General features: G+C 41.5%; 1 protein-coding gene across 1 annotated transcript; it reads left to right on the forward strand.

Moving 5' to 3' along the window:
- Positions 1-1,965: 1,965 nt before the first annotated feature.
- On the forward strand, positions 1,966-4,190 carry LOC125709525 (N-arachidonyl glycine receptor-like). The gene is made up of 2 exons (XM_048978083.1): positions 1,966-2,066; positions 2,986-4,190. Exon 2 carries the CDS (start codon positions 3,000-3,002, stop codon positions 3,963-3,965), a length of 966 nt encoding a protein of 321 aa, XP_048834040.1. The 5' UTR covers positions 1,966-2,066; positions 2,986-2,999; the 3' UTR covers positions 3,966-4,190.
- The last annotated feature ends 10,176 nt before the right edge of the window (positions 4,191-14,366 follow it).

Here is a 14,366-nt window from a genome sequence, read left to right on the forward strand (position 1 = left end):
ACATAATACAATAAACACATGTTCTTTTAAATAAATAATGCATGAAAATGTATAATGTGTCTGACGATAATTTAATTTATATTAATAATAAAATTATTATTTTAGCAAAAAAGAACAACCTACAACCTTAAAATATGAATTTAATTCTAACTTCAAAGGCATGCGAGCAGTCTAGTTTATGGAAAAACTATTGCCATTGTTCATCAAACAAATATTATTATGAATGAATGAATGAATGAATGATACTTTATTGATCCCACAATGGGGAAATTGAGTGTCAACGCAGCTCCAGACAGCTAGCAAAACGAGCTGGGAGCTGCGGTAACTGGCTGCCTACCGTGGCGGCATTCGGAAAAACCAACCATACATACACACAAACATCACAGTAGGGGGTAGACAGGTAATACATATACAAGTAAACATGCAATTTGGTGAGACTCCAGATGACTGTCAAATGAAAAGTTCCATGTACTGTTTTGAAACACAGGGGACACCCTAGATGTGATGTCTGTCCATCATCATGTACACTCACGTAATCTAGAGACACTCCTACTGGGTTGCAGGGGGCCCAGAGCCTATCCCGGAAGAAATGGGCACGAGACAAGGAAACAACCCAGGATGGGGGGCCAGCCCATCGCAGGGCACATTCACACACCATTCACTCACACATGCACACCTATGGGCAATTTAGCAACTCCAATTAACCTCAACATGTTTTTGGACTGTGGGCGGGAAACCGGAGTAACCGGAAGAAACCCCACGAGGACATGGGGAGAACATGCAAACTCCACACACATGTGACCCAGGCGGAGACTCGCACCCAGGTCCCAGAGATGTGAGGCAACAGTGCTAACCACTGCACCACCATGCCGCCCCCTACAGTGCTAACCACTGCACCACCAAGCCACGTCTTATTTATGTAATTGATTGTTATCCATCAGACAACAGGTTTATAAAATGATCAAAATGTGGCCATGTAAGGTACATGAAAAACAAAAATAAAATCCATCCAACAATAAAAAGATCTCCAAGAGATTTATACAGTTCGAACTGTCACTGTTAGGCTAATTAATGTAATGAAAATCTTAACCGAGTGATAAATATTGTAAAGTGAAAAAATTATTGCTGTTCACGTGATTGTGGTGAGATACTCCCCGATAAGAACTGATTCATCATTAAGTTTATATTCTGTGGGTTTATATTCCACAGACCGCATTTCCAGTCTCCTGGAAGATACCTGTCTGATGATTTCATTTGCAAATAAGACATGTTCCATATGTCTGGCTTCACGACAGAAAAACCAAGACAATGTATTTTAAAAAGCCATTTGATTACCTGTCCAGTGTGATTCACTTGTTTGATGTTTCTATGTTTAATTTCTAAGAAAGATAATAAATAAGTCTTGCCATGGTGTCAGAGATTCAACAGAATTACATTAATGAATGCACACTCTGCTATGAAACCAACATACTTTGGGCTTGAAGTGTATTCTAGGTACTTTCCACTGTCAGGGGGACTGTTTGGGAATCTCCCTGTTTGTGAAATGAACATCTGCATTGCTATGAAATCATCTGCACTCTGCTGTTGCCCGTAGCTGCATGAATCTCAATAGCTGAGATGTTCGTCCTTCTTCAGTTATGTTTTTCATCCCACCAAGTTGTGTTGTTAAGCAAATTTCATAACCCTTCTCTCCTGTTGAGTCACTTTGTCTGACTGCTGGCAGCCAAAGATCCTCTAAGTTAGATTTTCATGAGCTAAACCCTAACTGAAAAAAATAAAAAAGCATATTAAAGCAACTTACTTTGAAGCAAACCCAGTGAAATCATTTAATCTAGATTTTATACCAAAATCATGACTTTTAAGCCGTTCGATAAAGTTTCCTGCCCTGGACTCCCTCACTCTGGTTACAAAGTACCCGGAAGTAGGTGGGTGTCACTAATGCCCTATGCACTAACTTCATATAACAACATCAGTTCCTCTAATTACGGGAATTAATAAGACAGTCGTCCTAATAGATGTTCATCTGAGTGTCAGGTTTCCATGAATCTGTAATTAACACCAGTAAGGTAAGGACACTTTCGGAAGACTTTTGCTTTTGTTTGCAAAGTAGTGATATTGCTATTGGTGTGAAATGAGATATGATGAGCAACCATAAGGTCTTTTTTTATCAAAGTCATGCTTAGAAACAACGTCTGAAGCAAGATCTTCAAATCTTCAATTTAGTGTAAAACTGAAATTTTACAGCATCACACCCCGATAGTACGTTACAAAATTCTGTAATATTTTACTCATCACAATGTATCCCTAAAAAAAAAAAGAATAATATTATATTATGGTTGGGCTATTTCCATATTTTCCGCAGTTTCTCTCATTTCTTCTTTTAACTCAACTTCAGTTTTCAGTTGAGATTTAACCTTTAACTGACACAGGACAGACTCAGGGGTGCGTAATTTATAAAGGACCCTTACAAAAGATGAAGGCAGGCGTGTAACTTAATACAACATGTTTCTGCAACTGTGATGAGACAGTGGGAATTGAGACATCAAGGATTTAAGATTAATGCATGGAAAAGGAGCAGCAGTGAATGGGACCTGCCTGCTTCATACTCTGTGTACTGATTTAACTTTGATGGTTTTGGGGAAAAAACGATGTAGCTGCAAGATGTTTGCAGAAATCTAGCAGTAGGTCAATATGAAACAAATCTAAAAATATATAGCATATTTACTATATTTTGGAAATACAATAAAGCGTTTTCAGTGTGGGATATCTATTTATATAATATTAATATAATATTTTTCTTATATAACTACTAAACTATACAAATAAAATGTGTTTGTAAACATATGTTAATTCTATTGATATAATACAAGCAAATACTAAAAAGTAGTACATCTCTGGGTGATTTATATACGGTACCTCAGCTTTGTGCCCTGTGCCTAGTAACCCTAATGCTGGATTTGTGTTCTGCACACGCTCCATCCCCAGGAAATCAGGAGAACATGCACAATGATCAGAACGTCTCTTTCAAGAACATACCCTGGGCATTGACACTGGAAGAACACAGCATTATTGGCCTAGTTTTCTACTGCTTCATGCTCTTCTTCGGCATTGTAATCAATGTCACTGCACTGTGGGTATTTTTTCTGTCCACCAAGAAGAAAACGTCCATTACGATCTATATGATCAACATAGCCATAGTAGACCTGGCGTTCATTTGCCTTTTGCCATTGCGCTTGGTGTACTACTTTCAGCAAAGATGGGCCTTCGGAGACCTGCTGTGTCGGATCTGCACCGCCATTACCGTATTCTATCCAGCTATGGCACTCTGGCTCTTTGCTCTGATCAGTGCCGACCGCTTCGTCGTGTTAACGCAGTGTCGACACAGCAACGAGCTGAAGAACGTCAGCAAAGCCGTGCTGTCCAGCGTGGGTGTCTGGATCATGGTCTTAGGGATCAGCCTACCGCTTCTCTTCATCAAGCAGGACCCTGACCAGGCCTCCAACTTCACCACCTGCAGCAAAATGTTTGACGTGGCACAGCTGCACGTGGACGGCGCCGTGAGCTTCGTCAGGCTCGTCTTCTACTTCCTGGTGCCCGTCTGCATCATAATCAGCTGCAACACCATCATTCTGAACAACCTCACATGTGGCCGAGCGGCGAAACTCAAGTCCAAGATGAAAAAGCAGTCTGTCCGCATCATCGTCACATTGCTGCTGCAGATAGTCATCTGCTTTGTGCCTTATCACATCTGCTTCATCATCCAGCTGGTGAGACCCCGAACAGACGAGCTCAGGACCTGGTCCTCCAGCGTGGGATGCCTGATGAACCTCAGCACGATCCTGGACATCCTCCTCTTCTACATCGTGTCGAAACAATTTAAAGAACGGGTCATCAGTGTCGTCCGGTACAGAAACTATCGGCGCAGCCGCCGCAGATATAACCACGCTGCCTCAGTTGTGATTTGAACCAACAAGAGCTGGTACAGAGCTGGGAGGAAGCAAAAATGTGGACTGTCTGGCAGGGGGCTCAGAGGAAGCAAAAACATGGATCGACTGTGGGTTCACAAGGACTGGATTGAGTAACACTGCCATAGATTCCTCCTTCTTTTGCTTGTATAGTGTACAAACTTACTGCATTTGCAAATATATTTACAAATGAGCCTTTGATGTTAGAAAAAACATATACAAATAATATTACGTATTTTGGTTCATATATATTTAATTAATTTATAGCATAATTTATGGCTATATGATTTCCTCTCTTGGGGCGGCATGGTGGTGCTGTGGTTAGCACTCTTGCCTCACACCTCTGGGACACAGGTTTGAGTCTCCGCCTGGGTTACATGTGTGTGGAGTTTGCATGTTCTCCCCATGTTGTCATGGGGTTTCCTCCGGGTACTCCGGTTTCCCCTCACAGTCCAAAAACATGCTGAGGCTAATTGGAGTTGCTAAATTGCCCATAGGAGTGAATGTGTGCATGAATGGTGTGTGAGTGTGCCCTGCGATGGGCTGGCCCCCCGTCCTGGGTTGTTCCCTGCCTCGTGCCCATTGCTTCCATGATAGGATCTGGACCCCCCCGCGATCCAGTAGGATAAGCCGTTTGGAAAATGGATGGATGGATGGATTTCCTCTCTCATGCATAACAGAGGTTCTTCAAAAAGAAAATAAATGGGTCTGAGATAACAGACATTGATTTCACTCAGGAAACAGATAAACTGTAACAAAATGTTTGATCTATGAAGAAAACAAACTCAGAATCAATGAAATTCCTCATTACTTTAGTGTTTCATGTTTCCTTGGGATTACAAATCTTGTTCAGTGCCACCAGTTTTGATGACAGATTTTTAAAAACTACTAAATTAAAACAGCAGAGAGAAAATGATCTACCCATCTTCCATCTTATGAGACTGCCAATGGTCTCATGTCAGGCTTCTTCATCACACGCTACAGTATTAGGAAGCAAAACTCACTCAGTCATCATGCAATCTAATAAAGAACTCTGGTAACACTTACAATACTTGAAGCTGTCATTTATAATGCATCACAGATACCTTCATAGTGCATTATATTGGTCGGTATAAAAATTAATAAAGCATTACAGAATATTCTGTTGACAGTCATAAGGAATTTTCCATCCATCCATTTTCCAAACTGCTTATCCTACTGGCGGGGGGGGGGGGGGGGGGGGGGTCCAGATCCTATCGCGGAATCAATGGGCACGAGGCAGGGAATAACCCAGGATGGGGGGCCAGCCCATCGCAGGGCACACTCACACACCATTCACTCATGCATGCGCACCTACGGGCAATTTAGCAACTCCAATTAGCCTCAGCATGTTTTTGGACTGTGGGGGGAAACCGGAGTACCCGGAGGAAACCCCACGACGACATGGGGAGAACATGCAAACTCCACACACATGTGACCCAGGCGGAGACTCGAACCCAGGTCCCAGAGGTGTGAGGCAACAGTGCTAACCACTGCACCACCATGCCGCTCCATAAGGAATTTTATTACTGATTATAATATTTCATACGCTCAAATGAAGCTTATAGATATCTTAATAATGCATTATAATGGTTGGTATAAGAATTAAAGATGCTTTGTATTTTTTACTGCATTATATCTATATGATATTTACAGTGCATAAGAGAGCTTCATGAAACACTCATAATGCATAATAAACATGGCTATAATGTGTTATGCCTTTTTTATAAATATTTATAGTCAAGTAAGTTATAGCCACATTTTTAATGCTTTATGAATGCATTAGAATGCACAATGAATGTGTTCATAGATTATTATAGACATGGCATTCATAGAAAGCGTTACCAAACTTTAATTAAATCTCCAAAACTCACTAAATCCACTGAAATTTTCTTGAAAACGTATGCAGTGGAACCTAACTGCAGAAGCAGATCTGAGTACCCAAAGAAATTCTGTATGACAGACATAGAACTGCATGTCTTTGGCGTGCAAGAGGGAGGGAAAATACCGGAATAAAACTCAGGCAGCCATACTGAGCACAGGCCCCCCATGACGGAATGAGGCACAGGTCACCCCTGTATTACTCCCATAAAATTTGAAACTGTGTAAATCCATTAAAAAGTAAAATAATAACTTTGACTAGTCATAGATCCTTACAAGATGCCGGAACCACCTCATTCCATGGAGCTGAAGTCCTCACTTTGTCACAGAGGCCAGCGTCCCTGTGAAGAAACCAAATATCATTCAGGGGCTCTAAAAAATCTTGAACATTACTGGATTGGTCTGGGTTGGGGGCCCCATTACGATGTGCTCTCATGGGGCCCAAAAACCTAAGGAATAAACCATTGTAGATATACAATAATAATCTCCCGAGGGTCCAGAATGGTAATATGTGTGGATTTAAGGTCTGCGGTGTCTAGCCAATACCTTTCTATTTCTGTCTTTCTATGCTAATCTGGGTCCTTCCCACATAAGCTTGCCTCATTGGCACAGCATAGGAAAGCACCTTTGTGACCACAGGCAAGGCAAGGTTATTTCGACGGTCTGGCCACCAGCAGCAAACACTGGCAGGATCATACCCAGACCTGCTCCAGGGTGGGTCTCAGCATGTGTCCACCCATCCATCCATTTTCCAAACCGCTTATCCTACTGGGTCGCGGGGGGTCCGGAGCCTATCCCGGAAGCTATGGGCACAAGGCAGGGAACAACACAGGATGGGGGGGGGCAGCCCATCCTCAGCATGCGTCTTAGGCAGCCAATGAAAATAATGTTTAAATGATCTTCATCTTGGTGTATAATTATGTTATTATGCCAGGCAAAGTCTGTTAGCTTAGTCATTTCAAAACCTCTGCTAAAATCACCCAAATATTTGCAGCAACCGGCCAATACATGTATTCTTTGAATCAACCACTAGCGCACCTCGAATAGCTAATCGATGTCTCATTGACTTTTTAAACTAAATAAATTAATTAACTAAGTGTGCTGGTGGTGAAATTTAACAAATACATGGAACGGCTGAGGTGCCCCTGAGGAGAGGTTTGGGAAATGAGGTGGTGTTCATCTTGCCATCCAACATGATATCAGTGACTTTTTGGAGAACAGAAAATATTCTTACTGGTTTTAACTGTGTTACTCTTAATTTGCATGTCTGATGCTAAATTATTTTTTTTGTTCTTATCAGAATTGCACACACTACCTAGTTAAATAGCTTTAAAGATTACATTAAAGACTTTTGCACAGTACTGCGCAATGGGGAAAAAAAAATCATGCTGGATATCTATACTGATTTTAAACTGGGTAATGTGTTAGGAAGGAAAGGATGCCACATTGTTTGATGGAAATTAAATTATCAACCCACAGAGAGCTGAATTCAAAGACACCCCCAAAATCAAAGTGAAAAATTATGTGGCAGGCTAGTCCATTTTGCCAGAATTTCATTACAGTAACTCAGAATCATACTCAGTAGTTTGTATGCCCCCCACGTGGTTGTATACATGCCTGACAATGTCGGGCCATGGTCCTAATGAGACCATGGATGGTGTCCAGGGGGATCTCCTCTCAGATCTGGACCAGGGTATCACTGAGCTTCTGGACAGTCTGAGGTGCAACCTGGTGGCATCGGATGGACGAAACATAATGTCCCAGAGGCGTTTTATTGGATTTAGGTCAGGCGAGTGTGGGGGGCAGTCAATGGTATCAATTCCTTCATCCTCCAGGAACTGCCTACATGCTCTTGCCACATGACGTCGGGCATTGTCGTGCACCAGGAGGAACCCAGGACCCACTGCACCAGCATAGGGTCTGACAATGGGATCAAGGATTTCATCCCGATACCTAATGGCAGTCAAGGTGCCGTTGTCTAGCCTGTAGAGGACTGTGCGTCCCTCCATGGATATGCCTCCCCAGACCATCACTGACCACCACCAAACCGGTCATGCTGAACAATGCTGCAGGCAGCATAACGTTCTCCATGGCTTCTCCAGACCCTTTCACATCTGTCACATGTGCTCAGGGTGAACCTGCTCTCATCTGTGAAAAGCACAGGGTGCCAGTGGCAGACCTGCAAATTCTGGTATTCTATGGCAAATGCCAATCGAGCTCCATGGTGCTGGGCAGTGAGCACAGGGCCCACTAGAGGACGTTGGGCCCTCAAGCCACCCTCATGAAGTCTGTCTCTGACCAAACAATCAGAAACATTCACACCAATGGCCTTCATCCTGTTCCTCCTTGCACAAAGGAGCAGATACCAGTCCTGCTGATGGGTTAAGAACCTTCTACGGCCCTGTCCAGCTCTCCTTGAGTAACTGCCTGTCTCCTGGAATCTCCTCCATGCCCTTGAGACTGTGCTGGGAGACACAGCAAACCTTCTGGCAATGGCATGTATTGATGCGCCATCCTGGAGTTGGACTACCTGTGCAACCTCTGTAGGGTCCAGGTATCTACCAGTAGTGACACTGACTGTCGCCAAATGCAAAACTAGTGAAAAAACCGTCAGAAAAGATGAGGAGGGAAAAATGCCAGTGGCCCCCACCTGTTAAACCATTCCTGTTTTGGGGGTCGTCTCATTGTTACCCCTCTAGTTCACCTGTTCATAATTTCATTAACACCAAAGCAGCTGAAACTGATTAACAGCCCCCTCCGCTACTTAACTGACCAGATAAATATCCCAGAAGTTTAATAGACTTGATGCTATACTCTGATTAAAAAGTGTTCCTTACATTTTTTTGAGCAGCGTATTTCTGCATGGTTAGAAGTGTAAGTGGTTAGAAGATGAATGGACTTTCACAAGAGAAGCATCATGAGTCTTGGGTAGCGCTGTGGTGTCACACCTCTTGTGGGTTTCATTCCCGCCCACAAATCCCTCTGATACTCCAGTACCTTCCGACACGCGAATGACATGCTGTCTAAGTGAGCCTCCTTATTAAGCACAGTGAGTAAATCTGTCCCCTCTAACACACTGACATTCTGTCTAGGGTTCTGCTTACCTCATGCCCTGTGCTTTCTGGCTTAGGTACTGCAACCCAGTCCCTTCTAAGAACTTTGCATGCTAGGTAAGGTACCACTTGACCACATCCCCTGGTTAGCAGTGATGCCACCGATGAGCACTTGAGCCAGTTAAGGCCAGCTAACACCAGTTCCTATAGGACTGGCAGACTCTGCTTACAATTGCAATCTCTTTGGACGGAAGTGTCTGGTAAAAAACATTGAACGAAACGTCGTTATGCAGCACGACTGAAAATGTAAACATGATTTTTTTTTCTACATGCACCAGTTACTCCCATGTCCAGTAGGTGGCACCATATCACCTCATATAAGTACTGAACTGGCCAAAAGCAGCACATTAGACTCTTACAGGCTAATTTAATGAACATCAAGGCTGCAAAATCTCCCTTTCTCTTCATGAATGTACTCAGACCACATCTCTTCACTTTGAACCAAGTTATTGACTTCATTCGTGAATGTGATTTCTTTACAATGGATTGCGTCCAGATTGGATTGGACCTTAACTTTCGATGCTGCCTCACTTAGCAAGTTGCACAACCTCAGCTCAAAGGCAGTGTGATGTAACGTAAATCATTATTATACTTTCATCTCACAGAGCTATGCTCTTTGTAATATTGAGCATATGACAAACTGTACTTATTATCCTTTTGCATTGCTACAATTGACTTGCAGCTGTGTGCAGGTGGTGGGGAGGGCAGCTATCAAATAAACACATGCAATTTTGCTTGTTTGCTGTGTTAAGCCCCTTGCTTTGTCCCTACTCAGAAAAGAGATCATCCACAGGCGTGAAAGACGCAAGGACAGAAATAATCACCGGGGAAAGTGGAAGCAAACAGCTCACAATAACATTCCAACAATAACGGCAATAAATAACGATATAACAGATGGTGGACGAAGGACCTGCTCCGGGAAATCAGCAAGCTGTACCGATGTGTCAGATTCTAAATGACCTCAATCAAGTCTCAGCCAAGTAAAATAAGTAATTACATTAGTGGGCAAAATTGTGGAAACAATTCCAGTCTTAATAGATTGCAGAACTTTATTCAACTGTTGCTCCAGCTACTTATTTAATCATCCAATATATACTATTTCTAAACATTCTTTGATTGTTTATAAACATTACTGCCAATATTCACGTAGTAATTTTTAACGTAATACCAAAAGTCTTGTGTTTCCACAATTTTGGCCACTAATAATAAGCACTTATTCCTCAAGTACGTTTAGCTGCATGTTAATACACTAAGGATAATGCTTTTGCCACAGAATGGCTACAATGTGGAAATTTATTCATTCTAACCTACATTAATGACATATACATTGAGGAAAAGGTGAGATTTCAATAGACCTTTGAGGTCAAAGGCTATAGCAATATTAAATAAGTCATCTTGCTGCTTTCAGTGACAAAATGGTTTGAAAGTATTTCATTTTTAAATGCAGTTACATATAGATCCGCGAGTTGCCCTTCTGTTGGTGAGGGAAACATTGTTCATTCATGCAAAGTGCTTCCACTGTGCAGGAAACAAGCGGCAAATCAGCTGCATTTTATTCGCAGTGATTTACAGGTTGGAAGTACAGGTGCCATTTTGTGGAAACAAAAAAGGAATCAGCATTGAACAATGCAAAGTTACAATACCGTTTTCTCCTTCTTGTTCTGACAACAAAGCAGCTTTTGCATGGAGTGGCCATTTTTATGTATGTGGATACATGCTGTAAATGGCTCACATTGTTGAATGAATATTTTCTGAGAGCACAGGTGACACCATCTTAATGAGCTGTATGTGACACTGACAGATAATCACGCAACTTGGTGTACAGTCAGTCTCAAACGAGGAGACAGGCGTGATTCCGGTATCCAGCTGTAACCATTCTCATTGTTGCATGTTTAAACAGAGGCCTGCTCCTCGCCTCACATAAAGGTCACTGTAAGATATACATTTTTGTCTTATTATCCTATTGTACTCTTCCGACAGCTTTTCAAAAATGGCAGCACATGTGCTGTAAGAAAACACGCAGCGTTTCTAACAGTTACTGAATATTTGCGATTGTTTGAAATTTCATACTAGCAATACAATTTGTCTTAAAAATAGATCATCAAAAAATATTTAAAAACAATGATCTTTAAATGTTGAAGAGTATGGTGTTGTTTTAGTTTAAGTTATTTTGGGGATGATGCTTCATGATTTTCCTTTTTTATGTTTTTATGTACATCTCTATAGGCGCAATATAAAAATGCTACATTTTACAGTCATTACTGGGTATCCTGAGGTCCAAAGCAGAATTTTTGACAATATAAATGAATAAGGCAGATAGATTTCCACCTTTTGCCAGGTGAGTTTTGTTATATTGATGGCATTGTGTTTCGAATCCATGCTGTTAGCCTTAATTGCTTAGTAAAGAGAATCAACAATTGCATCAACAATAATTACCGTTCTTTCAGCCGAGTGACTTTTTGATATTTGATAATGATTTATAAGGGAAAACGAGACGTCTGTTTATTTACAGATAGAGAGATTCGTGGCCTATTGGATATGATATGGCAGAATTTACAGAAACAGAATCATGTTTTAACACAAATTAAAGCTGTAAATATTTATGACGTTACTAATGCTTAATTTTTTTCTTTTTATGTAGCTAAAACGATGCTACATATCATATGATAAGCAGGTTTTGGCAAATAAACCAAACACTATTAATTGCCTTATAACTAGAGGTAAACCATTGAAGCTGTCTAACAATAATTGATCACTGAGCGAGGTAAAACACTCTGGTGACGAACTGATTTTAACTGATTGAACTGTGGCCATTTTACACGGGCAGGTCTGAGGTACCATTAGCCAGCATGAATAATGCACTGCTGGTTCAGCCCTGCCAACCTAAGTGCTGGGAAACCTTAGATACTCATCAGGATTGCGACAGATTTATCTCAAGTCCACATATGACGGGCCAACGTCATTTTTCAGCGGACGTGCACCGGGCTAAAAATTCTTGACCAAATCAGAAATGACTGAACAATCCATTGAACCAGTGCTTGGATTTTTCATCTATATCTGGTGAGCTGAGGTGCACGTTTAATATTTAATTTCACTTCTCTCATTTTAAAAATGATCTGCTCTGTGACGTCTCTGAACAGAGAAGCCAGATGTACAACCAGAAGAGATGGATTGTTAGCAAAGATGTAAACAAGACCCAGTGAATTCTGTTTTCATCGATGTTTGTATGCCAAAGGGGGGGGGGGGTGGGCAGCCAGTTGACCTTGGACCCCCAAAGGTTTTATTTCTCCTTACTAGAGAGTTTTTGGTTCCTCTCCTCTGTTGTCGTTTGCCTTTCTTTATTTAATTTCCGATCTTTTATGTATCGCATCACACCCATGTAAAACGCCTTGGGACAACTCTGTTGTGAAAGGCGCTATATAAAAATTAAAATAGAATTAAATTGAATTAAAAATGTCCAGTGTGCTTCTTAGTATAAAATGTTTTTATAAGCTTATTCATCTACCCAAGGAACCAAACCAAACAGTTAGTTTACGCGGTTGCTTACTCGGCTTCCGTGTCTTTTTAAGTGTTACGTTTGTGCACTGCAGTAATTCAGAAATAAAGCTGCCTGCCTTGTATCCATCTGTTTGTTTCCTCCATAAAAAAAAAAAAGGCGTAAAAGCGAGTGAACAGATGGCTTCTGGCTCGCCTAGTGCTGTTTCTCCTCACAACTGGCACACATCCTTTGTGTCCATTAATCTTCCCCACAACTTCACTAGAACAACTACATTAACCACTCAGGAGAGAACGAAACCAGGCGCTACAGCTGTCGCGAACAGAATTCTAAGCCATCCGTCCATTATGGGCAGCGATTTCTCAAAATGTCACCAGTAGACGGCAGGAGAAAATAACTTCGCTTCGAACATGACCCGATGAAAATCGTGTCCTTAGCGGAGAAATAACAAATGCTCATTAGCTCAGCTGCCCTTACAAGCTACATGTGAGTCTTTCAGCACAGTTTTCAAATAGTAATTATAGGATTTTACAGCCATCGTTACATTTTTGGCCAGGGTCCCAGGTTGCAGCCCATCTCAGTCTAATCTTAATACATTTACTACTTTGCTCATTTTCAGCATTTCCATGGTTCACTGGAAGTCAGCCGCTTGTTGACCATGCCAAGGCGGTTGTCTGACAGATGTGCTCTGTATCGTCAAAGGCAGGTTTTCTCCAGCCATTCCAATGTGCTCAACAGAATACACTAAAACAGTAGTGAATGTACTGAACAATGATGTAGGAAGGAGGACATGACTGTTGCAAAAGGAACGATGAGATGAACGGACTTTCTTTTTGTTGATTGATTCCACCTCTTTTAAATTTCGAAAAATTCATCATTAGTTAACGATTAGTTGTGGAGAAAAAAAGGTGCAGCACCCCAGCCCAAAGCCCCCAGTGAGCAAGCCAGAGGCGACAGTGGCAAGGAAAAACCCCCCAGAATGAAGAAACCTTGGGAGAAACTAGACCCAACAGAGAAGTCCACCCTCCAGGGGCCGGCAGAGGAAGTAAAATGAATATTTACACAGGAAAACTATAAAGAGATATACACATTATTTCTATCTATATATAACAGGTTCTATATCTATATTTCTAACTATATATAACAGGTTTTTTCAATGGTGTCTTCTAAGAACCTTGATGACACTGTGGTTCCTCAATGATATTAGTACTTTCATTAACCTGTGAGATCAACAGTGCACCTCCACAGCTCAGTATCACCTGGTGTCTCTCCCAATTCCCATGCTGGGCCCAGTGGGCCGCCTTACAGGAAAGTGCTGGAAACGCATCAGGCACTGGGGCTCCTGGAAATGCACGGGACCGCATCACCATTATGAATATTCAGCAACAAAACTCAGCTTAATGATATCTAAGAGTTAAAAGGTTTTGCTTCCAAGCAAACAGCTCTCTTTAGGGGTGATATTGTGATGATTTTAAAGGATGATAACTTGATGAATGTCAAGAGGACCAGCATCTTTCACACAAGGATTGTTAACTTTTAACAGATCCAACAGGGACCACAAGACCTCCACTGCTCTCACTACTCATCTTAAACCACAGTTTAAATCGTCAGCTCTTCATACATAATACTTAATATTATTAGGCATTGGAAACAGATTCCTTAATGTTAAGATATCCTTAACATTTGTTAAATAATTTAAGATCGACAATAACAGCGGACTAAGATAAGGTTGATAATAGGCTGTCATACAGGTCAGGGAACTGTGGGAAATTGTAATATATTGCCTATATTTTCTTTAGCCCATTGCTAGAGGTGTCCAAAGCTGTTGAAAATGATGCAGATGTTGTTACAGTGATGATTACAAGGACAATAAAACCTGCATATTGACAGTAA

Source organism: Brienomyrus brachyistius, chromosome 16 (genome assembly GCF_023856365.1).
Source record: "Brienomyrus brachyistius isolate T26 chromosome 16, BBRACH_0.4, whole genome shotgun sequence".
Classification (NCBI taxonomy): domain Eukaryota; kingdom Metazoa; phylum Chordata; class Actinopteri; order Osteoglossiformes; family Mormyridae; genus Brienomyrus; species Brienomyrus brachyistius.

Coding starts and splice junctions, on each gene's coding strand:
- LOC125709525 (XM_048978083.1), top strand. CDS start 3,000: ATGCACAATGATCAGAACGTCTCTTTCAAGAACATACCCTGGGCATTG.